This window comes from Phalacrocorax aristotelis, chromosome 6 (genome assembly GCF_949628215.1).
Source record: "Phalacrocorax aristotelis chromosome 6, bGulAri2.1, whole genome shotgun sequence".
Lineage (NCBI taxonomy): Eukaryota > Metazoa > Chordata > Aves > Suliformes > Phalacrocoracidae > Phalacrocorax > Phalacrocorax aristotelis.
This window is the reverse complement of record NC_134281.1, coordinates 19,939,929-19,967,753: the sequence shown is the minus strand read 5'-3', so window position 1 is coordinate 19,967,753 and position 27,825 is coordinate 19,939,929. Positions and strand designations below refer to the sequence as shown.

The following is a 27,825-nucleotide window of genomic DNA, read 5'->3' as shown; positions in this document are numbered from 1 at the left end:
GACCAAAGCTGTAACAGCCATGGACACCTCTAAACACCAGGGAAATACCCTGCAGTCAAAGTCTAGAAAGGAAAGCACAGCAACACCACAGACCAGTAGCAGACTGGCAGCTGAAGAAATGCTGAATCAGACAGAAGGGAACAAGACTAAATTTCATAAGCACAGAAGGGCTTAATGAAAATGCACCCAAGTCAGAGTCAGTATTGCCTATTTCCTGCTCCTCTGCAATATGCCTTAAACCCTCTTTGCTCCCAGACAGGTGATTTGCTACCTGTCAACAACAGCTAATGTCCATCACTTGAGTCACCATGAGACACAACGCTATTACTTGATGTCAGCTGCTAATGGTTTTCTGCCTTCTCTCTGCTAGTATTCTTCTGGCTGCATTAAGACTGAAGGAAAACCCTCTAAAGGAAGGACTGTAACAGCAGGCTCCTACCTTTCTAGACGCTTGTTGCTCAGCTGCTGAATCTTCTCCTGCTGCACTGCTGTAAGCGGAGTGCAGAGGCTTTTGGAGTTCAAGCTCTGAAACTGAAGATAAGGTCACTTTAAAACCTGCCCACTGGTGCCACTTGGGTGTCCTCTGCACCCTCCCAAGAGCATCCTCCAGGGAGGCTCAGCATGTTGACAAACATATGCCTGGGACTGTTGGAAACCACAAATGATTAGGAGAACCTATCTTGCACGTTTAGAAACAAACATGTGCAACTGTTCTTCTGCTACTTTTCAGGGCTCAGAATAATAAATAAAATTAAGAATCATTCTACCAAGCAAGTCAGGGTACAGTGTGGGTGTATATTCAGTCTCTGCAAAAGAAGGCATTTAAGAGACCCCAAGTGTTCTACTGGCATTAATAAACTATGCCTCACCCTCTCTGCCACCTAAGGTAGGGAAAAGTTGTTCTACTTCCTGTGAGATAAAAAGAAAGGTAAGGGATTCAACCAAAATGACTGAGAGGCACATAGAGACTTTATTCTTTTCTGTTACTTAACTGTTTTTGCTCCCAGGACAAATGACACTATGTATTCACTGGATTCTCGTGCTTCAGGGATCCCATTTGTCTCAAACACCTTCTGCCAGTAGTTGACCACATCGGTGGCAGTCACGAGCCCAGGTCTTGTACTGCAGCTCTGCCTCAGAGATGAGCACTTTGGACTGAGGACAGGACTTTGGGTCAATACCCCTGGCATGCGCTGAGGCGAGAGACCCAACAACCTCCTGAGCAGTGGGTGGGTGAGGCATCTCATTGTTGTGAAAACAGTCCGGGCTTCCACATGTGTTCCTTGTTGCCATCAGCTGATCTAGTCAGTGCGGAGACTCACAGGACATTTGGTGCTACCACAAGCCACCGTGGCTAAGCACCAGCTGACTGCAGTCAGTGGATTCTCCTCAGGGCAGCATGAAAATGGCACTGTTTTGCAGCTGTTCTTGTCTAGAAAAGGAGGCAAGAATACAGCCTGAATGCCTCAGGCTAGCAAATCACAGCTTCCCCCCTGACAGAATGCAGACTGTTTGCCCTAATCGCAGCCCACAGGTATAAAACCAAATACTCACACCCTAAGAGTAACAAAGAATTACCCCAAGAAAAGACTCAAGTGACAGCTAACCAGCTCTGCCACTACAATCCATTTCTTTGCAGAGCTGCCCATCTCCACAGGCCAGAGCTACTAGGAGGCTGGTCCATTCCTGTGGCAGGGCAGAAGCAAGCATGCCTACACACAGGCACAGCATTCCTGCCTGTCCTTGGTCCCAGAAAACCACACACACCAACCTTCAGCTCCAGCCCTTGGTTCTCCACCCCATGGGTGGGTCACCCTGGTTCCCTGCAGGAAGACCTTCAGTCTCTCCTAGATTCTTCCTTTTATTCCTCTCTGTTCATAAACCACAAGTCCTGGGTTAGCGGGTGTGCTCACAGAAGACCTTGACTCCATGGGTCAGGGGTCATCCCCAGAGAGCAGTCACGGGGCCACAGAGCCAGGGTTGAGCTGCTAAGAGCAGGGGAAGGAGAAAAGCAAGCAAGGTACAACTAGAGGGAAGAGAAACACTGGAAGGATGCAAAGGCCAGAAAAGGCAAACCCTGCCAGAGGGAAGTCAGTCTCTTAAAAGAGAACAGTCACAGCCAGACAGAGAGGGAAGAAAAACAAGACCACTGCAGGAGACAAAGGAGATGGAACTTTACAAAACAGCTGCTACATATCACACCTGGAACTGTGTTTTAATGGAGAGAAACAGAACAACCACCCCGCTTTCCTGCTGTGATCCATCAGGAATGGGGGGCCCCCTCCTTCTGACTCACAGTCCCTGGAGCCCCTGTGGGCACCCATTCCCATTCCTCTATTGATGGCTGCTTTTCATCACTGTCTGGGAGAGGCCACAACCGCCCTGCTCTTGCCGCACAGTGAAACTGTAGGAAGTCAGGCCTCCACTGCCCTCCTTTGCAAAAATCAAACCAAACAGAGCCCAGGAAAGCAACAGAGGGAATACCCTGCAGCAAAGATCTCAAGATTGGCTTACCTGCTACCTCCTGACAAAGGGGCAGGCACTCTAAGAGACCAAGGATCCAGTTCTTACCATCTTCATTACCCCCAGCAGAGATAAGCAGTCCCTATCAAAACTTGCCTTTATGTTATGCATAAGCAGTCTGATAACTACAGCCTTTACCTGAGCAGCTCCCAACTCCAAGGCCCTGTTTCAGGGATACTGCCACAAGAGGAGCACTAAAGGAATAAGACGTAAACTGTTAATGTTGTTAGGGAGACAGATAAGACTTTAATCAGTCATGGCTGAACAATACTGCCATTTCTGTTGCTATTAATAAATGAGACTAGCTACTGCTGTGAGGCCCCTTCTACTTCTTGTTGCAAATACCTGTCTGCACACAGGTGGGGAACACATTTGTTTTCCTGCAGCTCTGTGGTTTGGCCCGTTCAACCCCCAGCTCCCTGCTCACTGTAGCCCAACACGTACTCTGGTGGCCGTCGGAAAGCACGGCTTGTCCCACACTCCCCGCCTGGCCCTCAGGCTCGGGCAGGAGCCGGGGCTGCGCCGTAAAGGTCGATACCGTCCCGGTGCGGGGCTGGCGCTCGGCCGAACCGGCCCCTCGCACAGCCCCGCCGGCCGTACCGAGGGAGGGGGTGCAGGTCCCCATTGCAGCCAGGAAGCTGTCCGCGCACCCACCCACGCCTCACTTCAAGGAGCTCCACAGAACGCTGCCGGGGCCCGGCTTTCCGTCCAGCTGGCCCGGCCTTCCCTGCACACACACGGCCCGCCGGGCCTGCGCCGCGGCGCTGGCGCGGAATCCCTTTACCTCAGGGGCGAGCGAGCCCCGCACGGCGACACCTCACCTCGCGGCTACGGCCGCTGGCGGGGCTGGAGGCGCGGCCGGCCTACGCGGGCACCGGGACAGTGGGCAGCCACCTCCCGCACCGCAGCCGGGGCGGGGAGCTTAGGAAGGGGTGCTGTGGGGGAATGAACTGCCGCGCCGCCGACACCACACGAGTGAGCGACAGGCGCGCTGACCAACCGCGACTCGAGCCCTGCGGGCGCCGGCCAATCGCCTGGGGCGCGGGGCGGCAGGGCGGGGCCGGCGGGTGTGCGGCGGTGCGCGGGGAGGTGAGCGGCCCCCGCGGCCGAGGGCGCGGTCCCCCGGTGGCCCCATCGCCGGCGGCGCTCCGGGGGGACCGGACGCCTCAGCGGGGAGCGCTCAGTAAGTGCCGGCCCCGGCGGGGGGGGCGCGGCGCTGAAATGTGGCTGTCTCTGGGGAGGGGCGCGGCGGCGGCGGCTGGGCCGCGGGAACGTCCGGCCGTCCCGTCCCGTCCCGTCCCGTCCCGCTGCAGGCGGGGGCTGCCGCAGCCCCTCGGCGGCAGGGAAGGGAGGGCGGCGGCGTCCCGCGCCGTGCCCGACCCCGCCTCCTCGGCCCCGCCGGGCGAGGCGCAGCGCAGCGCTGTGGGGGGCCGGAGCGACGGGCGCCGGGCGCAGGCAGCGTTGCGGCGGGGAGGCGGCGGCTGGCCCCGGGCTGAGCCCCCATCGCCTGGGCGGCTTTAGGGAGCGGGAAGGGCCGTGTGCCCCATTATCCACCTGGAAACTTCTCCCCGGGACGGGGAAGGAGTAACTTCCCGCAGGGAGAGAGTCCCCGGGCAGCCGTGGGGTAGCACTGCCCGGGCGGGTAGGGGCTCAGGCCGGCAGCTTGCATTTCAGTTTTCTGTCTGTGTGGAGTCAGAGGAGCGGTGACATCGCTGTGCCAGCGTGGGTGGGACCGTGGCACCTCTCTGACAGCGGGAGGGTGACAGCTGAGGTGCTCCGGGACAGCGGGCAGGCGCGGCTGGGGCCCGGCCAGCCCTGCAGCAGGGGGAGGGGAAGCCACATCCCGTAGCCAACAACAACCCAATGCCGCTTGCATTGCTGAATTACTAGAGACACTTCATCTTGGTGAAGTAATGCAGAAAAAATACTAGTTATTATTTGCCTTCTTCATCCAGAGACCCCGTGACCCATCTTCATCCCTGTGACACAAACCTCTATTCCTGTCATACCTGAGAGGAAGCTGCAGCACAGAGAGATTAAAACCAAGACTCAGAAAAGCCAGCAGCCTCAAGATTGCGCCTGACACCATGTTCTGCATCTCAGAGGCGTTGGCCACCGCAGCACCTATCAGAGACCAGCTTGGAAATGCTGGCTTGGGAGAGAAACAAACGTGTTCTCCTTATTCCCAGACCCAGCAAAGCCCAGCACAGAGCAGCCCTGGCTCTGTGAGAAGCTATGTTGGTGCAGGCAATGGAAGAATGCCAGCTCACAGCAGCTGAGGATCTGGTTCCTCTTCTGTTCTGTTCGTGCATGGACCATGCTGAAACCTGCCAGTGATAGGTAGTAGCTATCCCTGGCCCTAGAGCAGCTATCAGAGAATTGGAGTGTGCCCAGCCTAAAGATCAAACTCCCAGCCCCAGAATGACAACTGGGAAAACAAGGTGGTGCGGAAGATCATCCACGCCCAGCATTGTCAGCTGTGGGCCCTGGGCCATACTTGCACTCAGCCTCCCCATCTGGCCCTCCGCACCTGGACCAGAAGGGGATTGGGAACAGAAATATCCTCATCTGGACCAGGAATTGGTTGTCTAAGCCATGTCAGAAACCTTTCATACAGGACTGCTTGTAGTGCTAGGTCTCTGGGCTTGGGAACACTTCAGCATGGACAGGACCCTGAGAGCATGAACGAGAGCCCCTATTCCCACTGGACCAGATTTTCAGCTGGCTAATTTTAACCTAGCCTAACTCTATTCAGAGGAGCAGTGCACAGCAGCACGGTGCATAGTCCCTACAAAAAGGCTTGGTATCAGCTTCAGCATCCAAGTTCAGTGGTTTTCCAAAACTGACACTGCATTGAGATGAAGGCCTAACCCATTTTGTTTCCAAAATTGAGGAGCTGTTTGAGATCTAGAGCCATGCTTTGCAAAGCTCTTGTGCCTGCTTCACTGCTTTCACTTAGGCTCTTTGTCACTTTTTGTTTACTTGGTGTTGGCTTTTTTAAAATGTGAATTATTGTAATGGAGAATTTTCCTGAATAGCATGAAGAGATGAGTCTCTCTGAGCAGCTGCTTGGTCTGCCCAATACCTGCTCAACAACTCCTTCCCTTTCCCTGCTGGGCTGTAGCTGCTACTACTGTTGTGGCACTCAGATTTCAAATTTGCTGTCTTTGTGCCAAAGCACGCACTACAGCTGAGCTCCATTGTGGTCAGTAATGGCTGGGGAAACCCAGGTGCCACATGGTTTAAACTAGGCATCCACAGTTTGATGGTCAGTGAAGGACACGGTCCCTTTCAGCTGTAATGAACTCATGTGTCGGCATGATGTTAGGCGGGACCAGACCAGAACTGCTATCTTCACATTTCTCTAGAAACTCATAGGAGATTGACAGATCTCACTGTCTCCCAGGCACTTCAAAATCCCCCAGCAACTCCTGCTTCATGGAGTTGTTCACAAGAAGCTGCATGTCTGGTGAGAGATTTACCTTGTCAGGGAGATGCAGGACAAGGGCTGTGTGAGTCGAGGTGCCTACAGAGGGATGCAGGACAAGTGATGTGCAAGTCAAGGTGGCTACTTGGGCTGTTGAGTGACCACAGGGCTGCCTGGTGTGATTTCTCTGCTTCAGTTGTTAGTGACCGATGTTAATCACACTGCTTAATGCAGTTATGGACAGCAGTAAGGCATCAGTGATGGGAAATGCACAATAACCTTGCCTGGAATAGAACGGAGCAGACCAGAACAATGGCTTATTTCTCTTTGCAGGCACAACTTTTCCTGTTCAGAGCTCATTAACCTCTATGTCCCGGCTGCATTCCAGTCCAGAGATGTAATGTCTGCTAACTGCAGAGAAATTATCAGAGGATTGCTACAGTAGTTTTTGGGCTCTGGTCTAGTCCAGAGGTAGCTGCATTTTCACAGAAGCAATTGCTGAACTAATGTTATATACAGTGGTTTTATAAAGTTGTGCAAATACTTTCCATAGGATCATCCCATGGTGTGTTGCAACCCCTGATCATTTGCACAATAGAAGCATGAAGGAATTAAAGCCTTTCATGTTTTCAGCATAAATAAATCTATCAAATTTCACAACTCCAATCCAAAATTTGACCTGCATTAAAATTAATATTGGTGATTACCAGTGCATGACTAAGCTTGAGTGGGTGCTTTCATGGGGAACTTAAGAAATACTCAACTGTTTTTAGTAGCAGATGGGGGATCGGTGCAACCCACTGCTTTAAGGAAGCTGCCTTTCCAGAGTGCATGCGACAGTGGGGCGATGGGTAGCACAGTGACTTATCAGTCACCTGTGACTACCACAACAGCAGAGTCTGACTTTGGATTCAATAAAAAGCATCAGAGATATGGATGCCTTACAACTGAGTGCCATTTTACTGGATGTGGTAAGGGGATCCATGTAACCTTCAAAAATTAAAAGCAAGAGACAGAAGCAGGAAAATGCTGTATCTCATGGGGCGGATAGAGGCCACCTCGCTCAGCCTGGAGCAGACCAAAGACCAGGGTTTTGTGGTTGTCCCCACATGGATCTGCCAAGTGCCTGCAAGGAGGCAGAGCTGAAGCAGTGAGGGGAGAGTGTATCACTGACTTCAGGTGAATCAGGCATGACTTTGGGGGTTCTCAGTATCCCTGAAAAATCTTTTTCTTAGTTTGAGTGGGCATCTGTGAGCTGCTCTCCAAAATTGTACTAGGGAATTGGGAAGCTTTGCAAAAGGTTGTGCCTGTCTCTAAGAGCTCTGCACTGTTCATTTGTTTTCATTCTTTCCTAGGCAGAAACCATAGGTGTGGTTCGTATGAAGAAAAACCATCAGCGATGATGGTAGAGGATAGGTCTCGCAAGAGGGTCCTTGATACAAAGGGCAGCTCTCTGCTTCTGTAGCTGATGGGTGAGGACAACAGCTTGGTAAAAGAAGCTACCAAGAGCTGGCAGGATGAGTTACAGCTCACCCTCTGTGCATGACTTGTATCACAGCACCACCACCACGGCCAAGCCAGACCCAGGAACAACTCTGGATGTGACTGTGCCAGAATCAGCTACCATAAGCACTGAGACTACCAGTTTCAACAGCACCAAAATCCCAGATGTGGCCAGCACTGGACACAGCATGAGCACAATGCTGTTGTCCTTTGGGATCATTACTGTGATTGGGTTGGCTGTAGCTATGGTAAGAGAGCCCTGCTAAATAGTTCCCTGGCTGTTGAGGGTGGAGGGTGGCAAAGGGCTGATTTGGGTTGAATAATCTTACCTATTTGCACTCTGCTAAAGGCTCACCCAGAACTGCTGAGAACTGATAGTTCCTGAGATGCCTTTCTTTTTAAGGCTTTTACTCAGTGCTCCAATATTTCTGCAGTCTCCCTGAGGTCTAGTCTGAATGGGATGCTCAGCAGGCCTAGAGGAAGCCATATATAGTATCAGTATTTGTTTTTAATAGCAATAGGAAGTTCAGTTAAAAGAACACAAAGCAACTTCTGTTCTGACTTGTTAACTGGAACAGCTTCATTGATTTAAACCTTGTCAACATGGGGGCTCCACAAGAAAGTTCATCCAAATTAACTTTTCAAGCAGACTGTGGAAACCATGTTAATCTCCCCCGTGGGCATGCTTTTTTGAATTAAAGTGGCCTGAATCCATTTTAGCTAGACTCATTCTGGACTGCATTTCCAAGGTTCTATTTGCCAGGTATCAGCAAAGTCGTTGAGGATTTGCTGTGTAACTAATCTTGCTATTAATGCTGTAGGCAGAAGCTTTCAGAAACTATAGTTCTGGGCCTGACATGGCAGTGCAAGTGCTGCAGTTCTTTTGAAATATAACCAGATTGTTTATCTGCCAAGAGAAAACAAGGTAGTGGCAAGCTCCCATTCCTTGTGTGAGGAAGAGCTTCACTAATACAACCATCAAAGGAGCCTACAGAAAGGGACTACTGCAAAATTTCTTTGCAGGCCCAAGGAGGAGTTTTTCCAAAAGCCCCTAAGAGAACCTCAAACATTATACTGGAGACAGTCATAAGTTCCCAAGAGCAACAGCCAGCATTTGTGGTTCTCAGAACAAGGCTCTGGAGGCCAAAAGCCTCGCTTTCTTCCTGGTGCAGCCACTCTTCCTGGCTGACACAAGGCAAGTCACTGAGCATGCCCTCTTTGTTTCTTGCCTTTATACTGGGGAGGGGGTAACAGCACTTCTAAGCTGTAGGAAATCTACAGATGAAAACCACAAAGGGAAGGTTCTTCATCCACTCTTAAATTGCAATGTATGTCCTGCAGCCACCAGGAATATGCTGAGGTACACATAATAATAATGCACCTAATACTCTTCCTAACACACCTAGTAACAGGCCACTTGAGCACTTAGTGTCACACATGATGTGCCCCTAGCTTACACTGATGCATATGAAATTTCATTTTCAGTTGTCACTTCTCCCCCCTGCTTTGGTGTGCAGTGACACCAGACTTGCTACACCTCCTTTCTGTGTGCCTTGTGCCCAAAATTTCTCAGCTGTTACCCATTGTACTGGGACTGTTGTAATGGTGGTTTTCTTTCTCCTTCAGGTTCTGTATATCAGGAAGAGGAAGAGGTAAGTAATGTTTGGTTGGCTGAAGGGAACTCAGCGCTTCAAAATCCACAGAGCGCTAGGGATGAGAGAGGGAGATGGAGAGTGTAAGGGATGGCTGTCTGAGAACAAGCCTATAAGGAATCAGCTGTGTGTGAATGAGGCAGGGCTAGGGACACTGCACTCCTAGTATTGGCCCACTTTCTAAAATCAGAGCTTCAAGGACTCCTCCACAGCTTTGGCAAGAAAAACATGGTTGAGCAGGAAGAGGTTAGGGATCCTGCAAACTCTTCATGCTTCATCTATGAGATGCACTAAAACAGAGGAAAGGGTTATGAGTGTATAAAGAAGCTGGGAACTCTGTCATGAGAGGTGTGGATCTTGTGTTTCAGCCATTGCCAGATCCCTTTCTTTTCCAACAGCCCAGGCCAGTGACGCTGGCCTTGCAAGGCTGAAGGTCTCTTTAGCTGCAGTCACAGCAACTGGCAGCAGCACAGTGCAGAGATGCAGCTTTGTAGCCTAAGACTTAGTGTCTTAATTTCCTTGTTAAGCTCCTGGCTGAAAATAGAGAGAGCAGCGCGCAGGGAGAGGCATGTCTTGATTCTTCCATCTCTGATGGCAGAGATGCTGGTGAAGATCCATTAGATGTGGTACCTCCTCCCTGCCTGACTCCTTGTGGCAGGTCTGGCCTGGCTGCAGACTTTCAAGAAGTGCTGCTGCCCACCGTAAGATTTCCAAGCCGGACCCTGAAGAACAGTTCTGGGTACTGCCACAGGAACAGCTAACGCTTGGCCTGTGAATACAGCACTGCTAGAGATAATGGTTGTGTTGGCAAATGCGTCATCCTAACACTTGCCAAAATAGATGTTTGTGGTGACACTTCCAGTAACTGCTTGTGTTTTTACTTCCCCCACCCCCTAAAACTCAGCTACAGCCTAAGGCAGGGCTCAGTGTTTTCACAGGAGCATGCCCGCCCGCCCACCCATCCTCCATCTCTGAGCTGCCCAGTATTTAGGTGGACCCCTTGGGGTAACACTTCATAGCTCTGTCACTTGGAGCAATGATACAAGAACAGTCTGTCCACAGGCATCAGCCTCCTATGAGAATCTACCTCTTTCCTATTTTCTATTTATTGTTTATTATTTTCTATTTATGTACTTCAATTCCAGATTTAAAGTACTACTCATAGGCCACTGAAGCTAAAGGTGGACTTCTGCTGGCAGACATAGTGTGACATGGCAGGACTGGCTGTTGTGGGCAGAGGGACGGGGGAGGAAACACAAAATGCCTAGCCAGTATGTTCCACCGTCCCTTTTGTCCCACCACATAAAGCTTGATCTTTAAATGTCTGCAGGAACTTGAATCCCTGTTTGATTCCTCTATGCATAATGCCTGCCAACACAGATTAGTGATGGCAATTAATCCCTGTAACTGCACTCTGGGTATCTTCCACTCCTGCAGCCGCATGTAGTAGGTTCTTATCCTCATCCCTACAGGTCAGGACATGACCCTTATCCAGCAAGAGCAACGAGAGCAGAATCCCTTGTGCAGCAGGAGAAACAGCCTGCAGAAAGCCTCAGCAGTGAGGTGATGAAGGCAGCCTGAGCATCTCTCCTTCTCAGCTAACCCTTTCCCTTCCCTCCCGTGGGCAGGTTGGAGAAGCTACGGCACCAGCTCATGCCCATGTACAACTTTGATCCCACCGAGGAACAGGATGAACTGGAGCAGGAGCTGTTGGAACATGGGCGAGATGCAGCATCTTCTCAGGCACTGCAGAGCAAGGTAGGCAGCAGGGGCCAGCGAGTCTGTTACTACGACCACTGGTACCTGCACTGCTTTTGTTACAAAGAGTTTTTGTAGGGTTGTAGGGTAAGGAAACCATGTAAGACCTCAAGAGGACTTCCCCCATCTCTGCCAGCCCTGGAGATAGGGGGCTTGAGCATTTTGGAGTGCTTAGGATGGACTGAAGAGTCAGGTAACTAGGATGAAGAACCTGGGGAGTCAAACTCAACTAGGAGAGAGAAAAGGGCAACTTCAGTAATTAAGGGCGAGTTTCCTACAGTTTACCACCCAGGGCACCAAAAGGGAGCAGTAGGATGAGTGCCTTTTTCTGGAAAATGGGGCTTCAATGTCCACAAAGCACTGAGGCTCCTTTGTCCTGGCTCTGAAAAGCAAATAATCTCCACCCAGTTTTAAGGTATCCCTGCTTTGCCTAAGGATGCAAGTGTGGAACAAGGTCTTGCTAAGGGGAAGCCTGTAGTTGTAGCAGTTAACTGTGCTGCAAGAATACAGGCAGAAGAGCCTGCACATTGTTGTGGCATGGCACACCTGATCTTGTCAGCACTTCCAGGCCAACCTTGCTGGGAGCAGAGCAGGCATGGCTCATAAAGAGAAAAGAGCTCTCTCTTTGAATTTGGGGAGAGGGGAAGAAGGCCTTGCTTTGACCAATTTTGAGTGTTCAAAGGCATGCAGTGTGCTGAGAAATGATACTACATTTGTGAGTTAGGAAAGAGCTTGATAGCTTGGCCAGTTGTTTTTGGTTAATGGTCCAGATGGGTCTTTGACAAGAGGCTATCTCCTTCCCCAGTGTACCAGAAGGTAGGAGAAATAGGGAAGAAGGGCATCTCACCATTGTTTGTAGCCAGCTTCACAGTGTTTTCTGTTTCCTTTGCCACCACCACCACCACACAAAAAGCCTTTCTGAAAGACAGAGCCAGCAGGATGGTTGGAACAGGTACGTCTCTTAGCCAGTGATGCTGCTTCCCCTTAGAGTAGACGTCTCCTTTCTTGAATTCCTCTCCAGCTGCTCCATGTTGCCCCTGTCTTCCCTTCCTTTTCCAGTTCCAGGAGCAGGAGTTCTCAAAAACAATTCTCAGTTTCCACACACCTTATACCTTCAGATAATCTGTAGCAAGCTTGGTGTGGGCAGAAAGGGAAAGAGGAGATAAAAAAGGAGATAAAAAATACAACTGTAATTACAAAATATTTACCTTGAGGTGTGCTTCACAACCTGCTAAAAAGCACAAAGGAGATGCGTGTGTTGGAATAAGAAAGATAGTCAACATATTCCATACACTGGTTTGGGAAAGCAAGAAATACTGTTGTATAAAAGCAATGCTACTCACGTTGTCCTGTCAGTAGCACATACTGGGAAAACATCAGATCCCTCTATTAGTGCACATAGAGGACTTCCCTTCAGGTAGTAAAAGGGGGAAGTGACAAGGCTAGAGTTAAACTTAGCACGGTAATATCAGATCCTTCCTATAGAGGGACTGGCCAGCGGGATAACTCAGACCCCTCCAGAGCTGGCTAATGCACAGATACCTCTGCTTGGAAAGTATGCAAGTTTAAAGGCATAACATAGTAAGAGAGGGAGAGTCTAAAACAACAGCCAAAGTTCAGTCTATGGCATATTTCCAGGCCTTCTTGGTGTTTCAGGTCTTTTCATGCTGCCTCATATATATAAATAGTGAGACCCAGTAATCCAATGACGTGGCGATTTTAAACGGGCATGGATGTGCTCACTTGCTTTCTGGCCTGTTGTATTTTTCTGTCACAGCCTTGTTAACGGCAGCCAGCCTCCCCTTAGCAAGGGGCAGAATCTAGTTACAATACTGTGCAGTCTGTGCCCAAGCACGTGCACCTTAGCAAAGGCAGACTTGCTGGGTCTCATGTTTCACTGCTTCAATGCAGATTCTGCTGACAAGTCAAGGAGCCCTCCAGAGACCCAGCCGTCTTGTGTTCACAGATGTTGCCAATGCCATCAATGCTTGAACAGTACCTGCCCCTGCTCTGGGATCGTGCTGAGACTGGGGAGGATGAAGCCAACAAACCAGTGACTTCCTGCAAGCATGGCCAATCCACTGAGCCCAGCTGGTCACCCTGTTGGTTTGTGTTACAAATGGGCACGAGCACTGGGAACTGTTGTCACTTTGGGAAGCAAAGTGTTTGTGATGGCAGTAGTGATTTTTTGGTGCATGTGTTACCACTGAAAGGTCATGAGCTGCAGTTTCTGGGTTACTGCTGATGATACCATCTACCAAGCTGCATGCTTAGGAACAGTGCCTCTTTGTTGTAGATTAACTTGTCAGAGCATGTGTGCACACTCTCTGGATCAGGGAAGGAGAGGTGCATGTTTCAGAGAGCTTCCCCGTTGGCTTTGTGCCACCAGACCCCAGGAAAGCAATGAATGAGCCTTTCTGTACAGCAACCACAGCCTTGGCAGACCCTGGGCAGGGGTGACTGGCAGCAAAGTCCCTTTGAGCAAGGAGAGCTAACTTCCTTAGCTGAGTGGTAATATGGGGCATGCCAGGGAAAGCACAGACCATGGGCTTATCCCCCTTGTGGCATGTGGGCTGATGATATATGTGCACCTGAGGTGATGTTGAAGTGTAGGCAATTCACTAGCTTTGAGAATTGAAATGGTGAACATTTGACTGATTACATCTTAACTGAGGAAGTGGTTGAATATCCCAAATTAGGGCTGCTGTGTAGGCAGAGGGGAATTCACACAGCTAGAGGCAGGGGGTGTCCATGTCTGGCAAAGTGACTCTTAGCCACTGAGCTATTAATGGTGCTTGCACCACAGAGAGAGGTCGAGCAGAAATGGGGTTCTGATACTATGTATCCCCCTCCTGCTTTGGCTCAGGGCAGTTTCTCCAGTGCAGAGTGTTATCCAGAAAAAAAATTAAGGCTTGAAGTATTTTCTTTTAAATAAGGAACAGCATGTATTGGCTCAACACTACAACAGCCCCATGTCTACCCCCAGACATGCCTGAACAGCTTGTTCGTACTTCCTTACCTGCCAGACCTGCAGTTAGAGCCTTCTCTTCTTCCTGCTGAAGGAAACACGGAGCTTTGTGTTAGCCTTTGCTCACGTTACCTACTAATGCAGAAGGTGGGACTAGACAGGTAAGCCAGGAGTTTCCCTGTAACCCTGAAGCATCCCTCTGCCTGTGCATCCTTCAGGGCTGCAGGAGGGAGAGGGTGCGAAGGGGTCTCTGGACACCTTGCTGGGCTGTAGTGCAGCATGGTGGCTGTCCTCTGCAGAGCCTTTTGTTGGTTGCCAGCACAGTGGCCAGGAGCCAGCAGCAGAGCCTGCATGCAAGCATCAGTGCCCAGCCATGCACTGATCACCTCCTGATCTTTTTGCAGTGCATGCACTTATCAGTGGGATCATATTCTATCCACAGCACCAGTCAAAAGGGCATCAGGGCAAGCCAAAATCTGAATGCAGACCTAAAGGTAGGCTTTATGCAAGGAGATGTTTCACTGAGTGGCAATTCATGTATAATGTGCTTTGTTGCAAGTTTGGACTTGCCAGTTAGTTTTTGTTCTCCCAAATCTTTTTTTTTTTTTCCTTCCCCACTGTGATTTTTTTTCCCTCATATTCATCAAATACAGACTCTTTCCTGGGCATGTGCCACTGACCCCTGCAGTGCACGGTTCCTTACCAGCCCTCCCTCCTGCACTGACACAGCTGCCCTCATGGCAGTTTTGCAGGGCTAAGTTGCTTTAATTTTTCAGTATCCCTCTTTCTTTTTAAAGCCAGGGCATTTTGGGAGGGTATTAGGGCTAGCTGTGCCATCACCTGTGGAAAACAGCCCATCCTCCACACCCAGGAGATCTGGCAGGAGGCACTCACAGGCTGGTGGTTGCTGCTGGTGTTTGCACTCCAGGGATACTGTTGGAAGGAAGGTGCATGGGTACAAATACTCAGTATAATCTGTCTTAGGTCCTTAGAACTTGGGCACTGTCTGTGGGTCTTCCAGAGGTTATGCCTACATGACCAACTGAACTCCCTCCACACACATGCACACTACCATCTCCTCCAAGTGCTCACAGAAGGCAGCCAGTCATAGAGACATCAGATTTGTTCCTTCAACAGCTGGCACGTTGCTGCCTATCACACTCCTGCGCTCTGCAGCAGGACACGGATGCAAGCTGCAGCAGGGGTGCACGGCTGTCCTAAATTGCAATGTTTCCCCTAGAACGCTTAGGATTGGCACTTCATTTGTTGTTTTAAACTTGATAAAAGGCAAGTGCAAGCTGAGCTGTTTCCTCAAACCAACAGCCTACTTTGTGCTCTTTACCCAGCTCCATGTGCTGCACAGGCAGCTGCCAAACAGTACATCTGCCAGCTCAGGTGCAAAAACATGTCCCCTGTTCCACGTTAATGCTGAGATATATCTTATATAGCAAACACCTACAGAGGAATTCTCTTTAACCATTCTTCTTGTAATGGTAGGCTTTGTCCAGTGATGACTGGCCTTAGATTAAATTACACATAAGATGACTAAAAGAATATTATGGGTATTTGCTGGGCTTGTACTGGAGTATTCATTTAGTTCAATAGCACCTCCTGCCACAGTTCTTGGAAGTATATGTACAATTTAGCAGAAGCATTATGATGTAATTTAATTCAAGTGTTTCTGTGTTTTAAGCATTGAAATATAATTAAACTATTTACATGAAATCTAGCGTGATTGTCTTTCCCCCTCCATCATTTGCATTTTCCACAGAAAACTGCTGGAGTATATCCTCTGTACCTGTTGGTAATCTGTATGCAGTGAATTCTCCTACTCTTTCAAAGACTGAAGTTAGTGTGAAAAATTTAGAAGGATAAGCTTCACAGGGGTCAAGGTTTAGTGCTCCACAGCATGGGAACTCAGACCTCTTCAGGAAGGCTTGGTGCTTGGTGGAGAAGTTGGGAAGGCAGGAGCTTCCAGCCTAGCAGACCCTGGTCATCCAGAGTGCAGAAAGACAAATTCCAACTTGCCTGAATTCCTGGACAAATTAAAGGTTCATCAGCTCACCCACAGCCCTGCCGATGATAGCCTGCCTCCACTGGAGTGAACATTGTGGACATCAGCATCGGTAGATCCATGGTGGTAGTGTTGGTGTATTTCAGATTTGCTTTCTGCCTCAGCTTCTGGCCCTGTGGGGGGCCAAAACTTGGGACTAGTTAGGAAAGCTGTGAGGTCAACTGAAGAGGCTATGCGCAGGAACAGAATTAATTGTATGGAAAGCTAAATAGTTGTATGGCACAGAGAACAATGTGGGGCATAAATAGACTCTGCTGTGGAGACTTCTGGATGTACACATGAAGCAGAATTGGCTGGTGTTCCAATCAAGCCAGTTATGAGGTACTAAAAGGTATACAAGAGGATGGAATTAGGTACCAACATTTAGGTTTAAGGGCCTATCTGTTTTCTGAGGAAATGGCAGGAAGATGTGCCAGGGGAGGTGTTTAGGTTGGATATTAGGAAAAGGTCCTTTACCCAGAGGGTGGTGGAGCACTGGAACAGGCTCCTCAGGGAGGCAGTCACAGCACCAAGCCTGACACTATTCAAGAAGCACTTGGACAATGCTCTCAGAGATATGGTATGAATTTGGGGTTGTCCTGTGCAGGGACAGGAGTTGGACTTGGTGATCCTTGTGGGTCTGTTCCAACTCAAAACATTCTATGATTCTCCTCCATGTGCGATTCCTCATGCTCATTACTCCTTGTTTTCACATAGATCTGCGAGTGCTCCTGAATGACCAAATCTTGTTTCATAATCCCCAAAACTCCAATTCAGATAAAGAGAAACTCACCTTGTCTGGTGGTATGCATGTGTGCCAAGGTTGTTGCACATGGTAGAGGCAAAGGAGAAGCCTGAGGTGTTACATTTTATTCCTTTATTAAAAACAAACTCCAAGACTAATTCGCAAGTTGCCAACACTCTTTATGCCTTCACCAAAACCATTTATGAGATCTTCCAAATTTCGCTAGATAACAAACCTCCTTCATTTCCTGTGTTTTGATCCAACTGTAATGACCTCTTATTTTTGACTGAGTCAGACCAAAACACTCTGAGCTTAAACACACTTTAAATGCATTTGCTTAGAGGTAGGATTTGGCTACACAGAAAACATAACTAACTCTATGGGAAATAAGAAGTGTTTGTCATTTCAAAAAAGAAAATCCAAGTAAGCCAGCGTGAGATCCTAGCTCTCTGAAGATGGTTGGAATTCTGCCCACCTTTAATAGGCATTGACTTTCATTCCAAGTCTCTGCATAAACATGGAAGCTGAAGCGATGGATTGGGATTTCAACTACACACAGAGTAGCTCCTAGGAGTGTGGAATTCTGCTTCCCCTTGAGCACTTATATTTTTATGGAGACATGTTTTTCTACTGTGGCTTGCCAATAGAGTAATTAAGAGGTAGCAAAGACTAGATTTTTGTTTGTTTGAAAGATAAGTACTTTATATGCATGTCCCAGAGGAATACTGCTGACCTACAGCAAATGGATTTACTATCTAGCTGAGGCAGTTTCTATCCCTACTCCATGCCACCAGCTGAGAAAGGCCTCACTTAGGTCATAAGAAAAGCTTGAGTCTCTTAGAGATGCAATCCCTAATCCATTTAGGAGAAGCTGAAGTTCCAGTCTCACATTGTAACAGCTGTTACTCTCAGGTAGTAGGGGTTAGTACAGCCTTGCAAACAGAGTACTAAACCTGCCAATTCACCTGAAAAATCAGGTAAATCAGGTAAAGTTGGTAAAATATCTTAGTCTGCCACTGGAGTGGCTTTTGAATGCCGACATGAACTTGTGTGTCCACTGAAGAAAAGCTGCTCCCTAACCTGGATTCAGAGGAACACCAGTTGGATCTTCTCATGTAACCATCAACAGTTACAGATTTGCATGCATGATGTCCCACCTAGATTTATCCACACAGCAGAAGGGGGTCAAATTCTTCTCCTACCTGGCAGCACATCTCATCCTACAGCATAAGATTTAGGTCGGTCCCTGAGATCTAATCCATTTAATCCTTGATTTCTCTGTGGTAGAGGAGGCACAAAGGTTATCTGTGATGCAGTTTTCTGCTGAGACTACCAAACTCCATACACAAGAAACTACCGTTAGGGCAAACCAGACAATGCACAAAATGAACAGTATCGGGACTCTGATCGCTACTAAACTGGGCAGATGGGACAACATGACCTAGAAGGAGAAAATCTTTTTTTTTCCCTATTATCTCTCTCCAATCAGCCCTTCCTCTTAATTCTGCATACATTTTCTTGTGTTAAATAAATACCTGCTAAGAGAACAGACCTCTGATGAAAGGATAATTAATGAGCTCGATATATACTGCCATTTCATGGGTTTCTGCTACGCACTGCCATAAATTTAAAGCCAATTATGTCTGTTTAAATATTTAACACTGTAAAGCTAGCCAATTTTACATCTTGTCAGAGATAATTGAAATACCCACTTTGTCCCTTTAATAGGCAGGCAGAGCATCCATGAGATGGAAAATACCACCGGGATTTCACAGTTTGCAGGTATTGGGAATACCCTCAATTCATCAGAATTTAGCAAGATCAGCCCTGACACTGAGAGCACAAATCTGTATACAATGTGAGACTGAGAGCAGCCAGGAGCAATCTCAGACCGACTGAATACTGCTGTCTCCCAAAATTAAACTGTATCAGCAAGCTTTTATTTGCATAGCTGCAACACTAGAGGACACCACATACGCACATTAGGGACAGAGGGTACAACTAATTTAAATTGATTCTTGAGCCTCTGCAAGGAAGCAACCTTTGTGTAACTGGTTCTTTACAGACACTCCTTTGAAGTGATGAAATCCCGTGGCTGTGACTAAGCTTGTAAATGTTGTGCATTCAGAGTTGCTATCAAATTCAGGGGAGTACTACCAGGCCAAAAGCTAGTTACTGGAGGTAGCCCTGAGCTGATAATGCTAGGATAAAAATTCAGAATCAGTCCAGAAGACATCAGGGTCTCTAAATCAGGGTCCTCTAAAGCATCCAAGTTACTGAGCAATAGCATTAGGTAAACTGGAAATGCCATTAAGGCTTTTCTTTCTGATATAGTAAAGAAAGGATTGGAAGACTTTCTTTCACATGTAATCCCACTGGGCAACTGAGCAGAACTTAACTCTTGGGACAGCTCCATCAATCTACCAGACGCGATATGATATATAAGTTCAGCAATTAGCTGTGTAAATAGATCTCCTTTACTGTATCTGCATTACTGAGTCACCGCTATGTTTCTGTTGAACTATTGCTGTCTGTGGCAGGGCAAGGCACCATGTTATCCAAGTATTTTTAAGAAAGATTAATATCCTCACAAAAGATATACTGCAAACTGTGAAAGGCATCTCCCTGAGAAGGCATTTGCCATTTCTTCCCTTAAGTCCCTGTTCAGATGTTTGGGGCAAGCCAGCAGACAACAGGGGAGAAAGCTTGGCCAAAATTATCACAAAGGAATAATCTGAAATATGAAATTAAAAATCCTGTTTGCTTTCCAGTCCTCTGGCTTCAGCAAAACATGAACAGGTAGCATGCTACTGAGCTGTGGCAGGGACGTTACTCAGAGATCTCCTAAGACCAGTAGTTTTGCCAGGCCTGGAACCATCTTTTCCAGTGATGCCTAAAGGGAAAGATCATGGGAGAGAGAGGGTTAGAGCTCTTGGTCCAGGAGCCTAGCTGCCCAAATGCCCCATTACAGAGTACAAGGTTGAAAGGTGGCAAGGATCCATGCCCAAACAACCAAAGGTCTTCACAACAGCATTCCCATTATTCTTGTACCAGCTTCAGGCTAAAGCAGACACAAATGGCTTCCCTGGCAGCAAGCCTCAGTGTGAGGCTATTGAGAGCCCAGAAGTTATAGTCTGTGTGGAATTTTCTGGCTTCTGCTATGCAAACATGCATGATCAACCTCTGCTGTGAGCAGTTAAATTTATTTCCAACTGCCACCCTGGATCCTCATAAGACACAAAGTACCAGCAGTGCCATACCCAATGTCATAAAGATCAGGAAAGCAGATGCACAGGTCTGAAAATTACCTCAGGGTGGGGAATCTTTCTGGCTACACAGGCTTGCTCTGATCTATGGCTAACCTGTTGGTTTCAGGAAAGCTGAGGTGACCATTGGGGCAGAAGAAGGAACATAGCAAGACAAAGGAGTTTGCAGCTGCTCCAACTTTCAATGTACTAAAAGAAGAACACAAGGAAGGAAAGACAGACAAAAAACAGGCAGATCCCAAAGCTGCTTCTGGTTTTGGACTGGGTCTTAGAAATTCTGCCATAAAGCAAACTCTTTCCCTCTCACACCTATACTCCACTAGCCAAGTTAGGTTATTGAAACAAACCAAGGCTGCTTTACAGCCTTGTTATGTGATTGCAGACTCCTGCTAACAAGTCTCAGAGCAGTAACCTCCTGCACAAGTAGCACAAAAGCTTGCAAGTGCATAATATCTAAGTTAAACCCAGACCCACAGAATGGGTTCATCCAGAAGATACCTGTCTGAAAGCTGCTACAGTTGCAGGTCCCTTGCAAACAAGCCACAGGATCTGTAGTTTCCAGTAAGTCAGAATAGTAAGTCTCCTCTTCCCCTTTTTAGTCATATATTTCTAAGACAGGATTACCACTCCATCTCAAGATCCTGAGCAAATAACAACTGTTGTGGAATTTTCCAGAGGATTGCCAAGTTTCATGCTGTACATGCCTATCCCCACTGATTTTCAACGGATTGTTTTCTTACAGAAGTGCACACCTTCCCCAACAGTAAAACTCCCTTCTCCATCCCTGGCACTAAGCATGCAGGCACGGAGCGGTTTGCACTGCAGTATCATGTGCAGCACTGCTGTCTCCCACTGACCGCAGCATCCGCTTATCCTGTCACATCTGGTTCTACCTCATTGTGACAGGAGGGCAACGTATTCCTCATGTCACTGGCCTCAGTCCCACTCAAACTGAAAGGAAGAAGAAAGTACCCACATCGGCTGTGGTTTTGGGCGATGCTTAAGAATACTACATAAAGGCAGCGACTGGGCCGGAGGTGAGCTCATCATCCGTGAACCTGCGGCTCTGCTGATGTCATCACACAACTCGGTGGCAGGAAGTGATACAGGAGCGGGAGCCTGAGAGGAAACTGAGTCGAGCAACTGAGGTTAACTACTCTGGCATTTTATCATGCGGCATTTCCAGGGACTTTCTAAGAACCTTGAGGTTGGGTTTGGCTGCCCAGTGTCAGTTAGCTCGCTTTGCACGCCATGCTCAACAGCGCTAACGGCAACGGGATGAGGGAGCAGCTGTGCTGACCACATGGCAAAACAGGGCAACAGCTGCCTCTCCTGCGTTGCTAGCCCCTTCCTCCTCCCACTCAAGGGAAAATATTTAACGAATAGCTTCCTACCATGCTCACTGAAAGTAGGACTCAGCTGCACACAAGCTCTCCCGGCATCTACCTCAGAAACAGCCCTGAATGGTAGAGGCTGGACTTGGATTTGCACTTTCCCAGCATGCTAGGGCTCTAGGTGGTGCATCTGTAAGTTCCTATGCCAACAATAACAGTTATCTGGCATCTCATCTGAGAGAAGCTTAGATAACTTTGCAGCCCTACCTATATAGAAACTTTACAGTGTCATCATTCTCTGTGCTGCTGATACACTAGCATCTCTGCTGGTGTGACAGCCACTAACAGAGAGCACTGCCTTAGAGTACAAAGCAGGAAGGAGAGAGCAAGACTGTCATGGAGGCATGCTGGAGTTAATCCAGAATACAAGGATGTCCCAAATGTCAAGGGAACTTAAACTCTTTTTTTTTTTTTTTCAAGTAAGGTAAGACATTTGTGATAGACTATTTTCACTTCCTCCATAACACAGCCTACATAACAAGACAAGTTCACTGAGCCATGCCTATAACAGTGACCAGAACCCCAGATACGTGACTTCTGGGAAAGACAGAGATATAGATTCTCTTCCCATCCCTCTTTTCTTTCTCCATTTCTGCTGAAGTAGTCACAACTGAATTAGATGAAAAGAATGTGCTTCCCCTCCTGTTGTAATGTGCCTGGAAACCTTCTGAATTCTCCTCTGTAGGATTTACCAGAATGATTGCTGCCAGTGCTAGAGCTTTGGGGGTATATGCATGGTTTGCCAGGAGCGTGGCTGCACAGTTTAGTCTTGTGTAATTATGATTATGTAATTTCAAACCTTGTGTGGCTGGCGCAGAATTCAAATTCAAGTCACTGCTTCCCTGAGGATTTCCTTCCTGGGACATTCCTTCTTGGACCACTAGTTGAGGCTACAAAGAAAAAACATGAAAAACAAACAAAAACCCCCACATAAAATTAGGTATCAAGAGGCAAAACTGCAAATACACAAAGTAGATCGAAAGCAAATAACATTTAGCAAAGGCTTTTTAAGTAAGACTGTGCAGCCCTGAAAGTATGCCCATTTACCACCACTTCCTATAACCAACCATACTCAAGAGCAAGCACCAGTACATCTGGTTTCTGCACACATTCACAAGCATCTCTGAATGGTTCTCAGAATCTAGAATAAGCCACCATAGGACCAGTCTTATAAGACACACACCCCACACTGAAAAAATCTCCCCATTATGCAGCCGTAGAGAAATTCTTTCATCCTTGAGAACACTTTCTATATTTCAACATATTTTTCTGTCCTGAAGTCTTTGTCCATTGAAAATTAAAAACCAAATGGCTGTTCTTTTTCCTCTGCTTTGGTTTTGCCCCCTCAGCTGTTAAAACAAATAATTTTGAACGGAAACATCAGAATACTTTACTAACCAAAGTTAGAATGACACATTTTGAAACAAGAAAAAAAGAAAAAGGAGCTAGTGCACAAAAAGTTTTAACTTCCATAAATTGGCACGTAGTAAAGACGTTTGTTTGTTTGGTTCGGTTTTTTTTGTTTGTTTTTTTTTTTTTTTTTACACATTACTATGCAGCTTATTGTTTATAGTAACAAACACTCTAACTCACAGCTCTGGCACACAAGTCAATCAATTTAACCACAAAACGCCAAGCCTAACCCTAGAACTGTAGCTACTACAATCTGTTACAGAAGAGAATGGCCGAAAGAGTCTTTTCTGACCTCATATGCAGCCTGTTATAGATGAGAGATGGCTATAAATTATTTCTAGCATGCTATAGGTGTTCATAGACTGGGCAAATCCCCGAGCACCCCGATCCACTTAGACCTGCTTTGAGCAGTGGTTTGAACTAAAGCATCTCCAGTGGGCCCTTCCAACCTAAATTACTCTATGATTCTAAAAAAATAAAAGGAAGTGTAGGAACACACACAGCTGAGGGATGCCAGGACATTCAATACCACTATTAGTAGATCCTGGGAGCTATCAGGATGCTCCAAACTGTTGTCTTCCTTCTTCTGTGTGGCACAAAGGTCTCAAGGAAGAATAAAGTGCCAACTGAATTCATAAGGAAGTGTTTTAATTAGATTATCATTACAGAAAAATAAGAATTTTCATGGAAGATTTTTTTTTTAAAATTGCACTTCTACGCACAAAAAAAAAGAGAACATACGACAGGAGTGAGCATAACAAGGAGCATGGCTGGCAGGTCGAAGGAAGTTATCCTCCCCCTCTACTCTGCCCTAGTGGTGAGGCCACATTTGGAGGGAGTATCGTGTCTAGTTTTGGGCCCCCCCAGTTCAAGGTCAGGGAACTGCTTGAGCAAGTCCAGTGGAGAGCTACCAAGATGATCAGGGGACTGGAGCATCTCCCCCATGAGGAAAGGCTGAGAGAGACCTGGGCTTGTTCAGCCTGGAGAAGATAAGACTGAGGGGGGATCTTATCAATGCTTATAAATATCTAAAGGGTGGGTGCCAGGAGGATTGGGCGAGACTCTTTTCAGTGGTGCCCAATGACAGGACAAGGGGCAATGGCCACAAGTTGGAACACAGGAAGTTCCACCTAAACATCAGAAAAAAAAGGTTCTTTCCTGTGAGGGTGACAGAGCAGGGGAACAGGCTGCCCAGAGAGGTTGTGGAGTCTCCTTCCCTGGAGACATTCAAAACCCACCTGGATGTGTTCCTGTGCCCCCTGCTCTAGGGGTACTTTGTCAAGCAGGGGAGTTGTATGAGATGATCTCCAGAGGTCCCTTCCAACCCCTAATGTTCTGTGATTCTGTAAAAACTATCCCAGCTAGCTTTATTTCAGACATTAGCTTTTGACAGCACACACATGGGTGTCTGTGCCCCACATGATGTTGGAAAGCATGTTCTCAACACTGCCTGGCTGCCCCCATTTCCTTTTCCACTGCAGGAGGCTGTCCCCGGGGTGGAAGGGTGGGGGTCTCTGTGCAGCCATGTCAGTCACACAGAATGGCTACAAAGCAGGGCTAAAGCCATCTCCTCTATCACTATTACTGTCAGTTCAACCACAAGACAGCCCTACCAGCAGGTATTTCATAAACTATCCCTTGCTCTGAAACCCTCTCTCAGACTCATCCTGCATAGGTTCCTCAGCTCTATGTAGTATGCACTTTACTTTTTTTGGCTTTCCTGAACCCTACAATAACAAGAGTTTCACAGCCAAGGCTTCTCTGCCCCAGTTCAGACTGCATCATGGCAACAGCAGAAGCTGGGACTGAATCCATTCCTCCCACATAATTTCATTGCCTTTTCTTTCCCTTACCAGGCAGCAAGCAGAGAGCCACTGTAGCACTCCTGAGGGTTAAACTTGCCTATTTCAGAGTAGATGAAGAATGCATAAACAAGTGCCAGAAACTGCCTGCCAGCTCCTCTGGAGTCCTTTGGCCTCTGCATTTGCATTTACCCACTATAGTTAATGACTACACATACAGGACACATCCATTTGTACCATTGTCCAAGACAAGGTAGTAGCTGAGGCTCCTCCCCCCACTCTTCTCAATCTCTGCCTCCCCTCATGCACATGGCCAGGTCAAATTTCACCTGCCAATGAACATCCCTCTTACCCCATCTCAAATTCAGCAGTCTGGATATTGCTTTGAAGCTACTTGCAAATCCCTGACACCTTCCACTGCTCCCAAGGAAGGACTGTCACACTACTCAAGTTGTCTGCTAGCCCTCATGCAGCCATCCGGATGCCAGTCCCTGACTCTTATTTTTGCCTATGCCATGCAATGGTGCTCTCTTCTCATCAGTGCTTCGTTTTAGCACAGATATTCCTCTCCTAGCTATTGCTTTCTAGCTGGGTTGCAATTTCAGAGTAACTTCTAACGGTCAGCTTCTGAGCTCCCTGAAACTTCTATCTGCTTGCCTCTGGGGTCTGTCTAAAATTCTGTTGCAAAGCAATTCATAACTTATCAAACAGTCTCCACCACATCTGAAGACTACACTGCAAGCATCCAGCTCTTCCATGAAGGAGTGAGAAACCCTCTCATTCAGGACAAATTCTCAGAACAGGGAGAACACTGCAGTCACAATCCTTGAGGGAACACCTATGCTATCTTTTACTTTATTTTTATAAAGTTAGCTTTGATCCATGTTACCTGGGAAGTCAGATGTATGGTTTCTGGCTGTACAGGTCCCTCCCTGTCCCCAGCCCTAGTTCAGGCCGATGCTGTGTCTCACACTTAGCTGTATTACCCTGGCATTTTCAGTCCAGCTCAGCAATGTTCAGCTTTGTTCTCTATCAGCAGATGATGATGCCTCCCTTCTCACAGTCCCTTTTGTCCTGGACACTCTGCTTAGAACAGGACTACGCTCCTCATCTGGTCCAGGGAGCAGTCTATGTATCCCTGCTTATAGAGTCTTTGGCCAGGAAAATTACATATTCCCCACAGATTCTGAGCTCCTTCTGACCCAATCTGTCCTTGAAAGGGAATCAAGCCCTAGGACTGGCTGAGCCTCCTTATCCCTTTCTGATATCTCTCCAATGCACAAGGCTTTAGTGTATATCTCTCTGAGCTATACATGTTCAAGTCAGTTTTCTTGCTTGCTTGCTTGCATTTAATTCATAGAAGAGCATCTTTTTTTTTTTTCTTTTCCTACTTTGCAGCCCTGAGATATTTCTTTTTCCTCCAAATTAACTTTGGGCTTTTCACAACAACCTGGCCACGGCACCCTACTACTACTGAAAGGGATAACACTATTCTTCATGTCTTTCTAGGTCCTCCTGCTTCTCTTTGAGATTTGTCAGCCCATGAATGGCACCAGCAGGGTAACTGGGTATCAGCTGGGTAAGATGTTTTGGTATCTAAGACACAACCATTTCTACCTCCAATGCTTTTCCATGGAGCTTGAAGATCCCAATTTGCAGAGGTGGTTGCTTTAAGCACTGGTAAGATACCAGATTTCCTTATGCGGTGTATTTAATAAGATAATATAAATGGGTTTAGAAAAAGCAATGGGCTTTCAAGCAAAAGCTATGTGCTTAACTAGTCTGTGACCTTCTCATCTGGATTTCAAAGAAGAAACAGCAATTGGACAGATTTATGGAGTAGATCTCTTGTCTGGGAGATTCAGTTCTGCACTGGGTCTGCAGACAGGTTTGCTCCACCACTATCCAAGTAAGATTTCTATGCCAAGGTCACTGTCATGTTAGAAAATGTCTTCTAATCTCTGCCACATCCTGGCACTTCCTCCCTCGTGAAGATTTTCTTCCAAGCCTCCTGTGTATCCCTCACAGACTCCTCTATCCCTCTGTTTCTGCTGAACATGACAGTGTCTTTTTCCATCCTAAGCACTCCTGTGGCACCAGAGCTGTAGAACCTATGGATTCCTGCTACAGATTCCTGCAGCAAGTGCACAGATTGGGTTTGGTCTAGAATGTTTTGTGGCAACAGATACACACCAAATAATGCTTTGTGGTTGTTGCGGGGTTTTTTTAATCACTCTTAATGATAGATAACATGCTATGAATTGTTCACAGAACTGAATATCCTTACTGATTAAAAACTTTCATCATTTTTTCATGTCTGAAATGTTCTGTCTTCACCTACTGATTCTTACCGTTCATTTGTTTGCTGCATAAAAGAGCCTCCTGCTGGCAGGATTCAAGGTTCTGTCATTCACCAAATTTCTCTTTTTGTTTAATTTTAAGTTTCTTCTTTTGAGACAAACTGACATGCTAAGCAATCACTTCAGTCTTTCAAGACTCCTGGGAATACAACCCTCTGCCCTAGAAAGGATGGAATATCTGGTCTGACATTCCAAGCCTGGGAAAGTACTATGGAAGACTAGTATGTCTTGAATTAAGTATAGCACCTCTCCTGTGCTCTCAGAATTCTTCAAGAGCTGAATCTTAGGGCTGACTGGAAAGCCAGTCAGAGCTTCCCTAACATGTTAGATTTCCAGGCCACCTAGGCTGAAAGAATGTCCTTTCAGATAGAGAGCCTGAGAAGAACAAACACAACTGAAAATCCCCCAGGATCTGTGACTGGAGAAGAAGAAAAGGACTAAACACTGTACTCACCCACTTGCGGGGCCTCCCTCTTGGCCTTTTCCCAGCAGAAGGCTCTACCTTTATTGAAAACAAAGAGGATAAAAGTATTTTCAGCTCTCATATTTACTGGACAATGTGACAAATACACTGAACCTGTCCAAGGTAACCTCTGTATAAAGTTCTTGTGAGACAAGTATCAGAAAATGTGAAAGCTGGGGAGAGAAGACAGTTGAGGAAGTCATGCCTGCCAGACTGTACTGGTTGTGATTATTTGGCATTGGTGGAGGAGAAATGCTAGAAGGAAACTGTTGAACAGGCAGTGGCAACACAGGAAGGCTGGGAGGTGCGTTAGGACTAAAACCACAATAACTGGTTTGTCCAAGAGTGGCAATTAAAGCTGAGCTGAATTAGGGGCAACTTTCACTGTCTATCTTTAAGCTAAAATAAGCTTCCCTGCTTGTCACTTTAGCCATGCTTCAAGAAGGAACAGCCAGCTTCCCTCTCCCCCATAAAAGAATACAAGCCATTTACTCTTAC

The 27,825-nt window shown here is 47.3% G+C and overlaps 3 protein-coding genes across 16 annotated transcripts in view; 1 reads left to right on the top strand and 2 right to left on the bottom strand.

Moving 5' to 3' along the window:
* HEMK1 (HemK methyltransferase 1, mitochondrial release factors N(5)-glutamine) overlaps positions 1-3,504 on the bottom strand; it is a 33,533-nt gene extending 30,029 nt beyond the window's left edge. For 2 of the 5 annotated variants that reach the window (XM_075096408.1, XM_075096410.1), the window contains exons 1-4: positions 3,308-3,438; positions 2,515-2,717; positions 993-1,432; positions 440-531 (exon numbers count right to left, since the gene is read on the bottom strand). In XM_075096408.1, the coding sequence (XP_074952509.1) occupies positions 440-531; positions 993-1,247 (347 nt within the window). In that variant the 5' untranslated portion in view covers positions 1,248-1,432; positions 2,515-2,717; positions 3,308-3,438. Of the gene's footprint in view, positions 1-439; positions 532-992; positions 1,433-2,514; positions 2,718-3,307 lie in introns of all 5 variants that reach the window. The other 3 variants (XM_075096409.1, XM_075096412.1, XM_075096411.1) reach the window with 3 other exon arrangements.
* A 77-nt stretch (positions 3,505-3,581) lies between these two features.
* Positions 3,582-26,825, top strand: C6H3orf18 (chromosome 6 C3orf18 homolog). 7 transcript variants are annotated; one of them, XM_075096423.1, is made up of 7 exons: positions 3,582-3,706; positions 4,479-4,863; positions 7,306-7,701; positions 9,080-9,105; positions 10,734-10,863; positions 11,777-11,815; positions 12,775-12,893. In XM_075096423.1, exons 3-6 carry the CDS (start codon positions 7,468-7,470, stop codon positions 11,783-11,785), a joined length of 399 nt encoding a protein of 132 aa, XP_074952524.1. In that variant the 5' UTR covers positions 3,582-3,706; positions 4,479-4,863; positions 7,306-7,467; the 3' UTR covers positions 11,786-11,815; positions 12,775-12,893. The 7 variants fall into 7 exon arrangements, with proteins under 7 accessions (XP_074952524.1, XP_074952520.1, XP_074952519.1 ...); XM_075096419.1 differs by lacking the exons at positions 11,777-11,815; positions 12,775-12,893 and adding an exon at positions 26,014-26,825; XM_075096418.1 differs by lacking the exon at positions 11,777-11,815 and having other exon boundaries at positions 12,830-15,556.
* LOC142058734 (uncharacterized) overlaps positions 16,741-27,825 on the bottom strand; it is a 39,195-nt gene continuing 28,110 nt past the window's right edge. For 3 of the 4 annotated variants that reach the window (XM_075096427.1, XM_075096428.1, XM_075096429.1), the window contains 3 exons: positions 27,319-27,366; positions 22,089-22,179; positions 16,741-19,522 (listed from right to left, as the gene is read on the bottom strand). In XM_075096427.1, coding sequence (XP_074952528.1) covers positions 19,437-19,522; positions 22,089-22,179; positions 27,319-27,366 — 225 coding nt within the window. In that variant the 3' untranslated portion in view covers positions 16,741-19,436. Of the gene's footprint in view, positions 19,523-20,077; positions 22,180-27,318; positions 27,367-27,825 lie in introns of those variants that run through there. The other variant, XM_075096426.1, reaches the window with a different exon arrangement.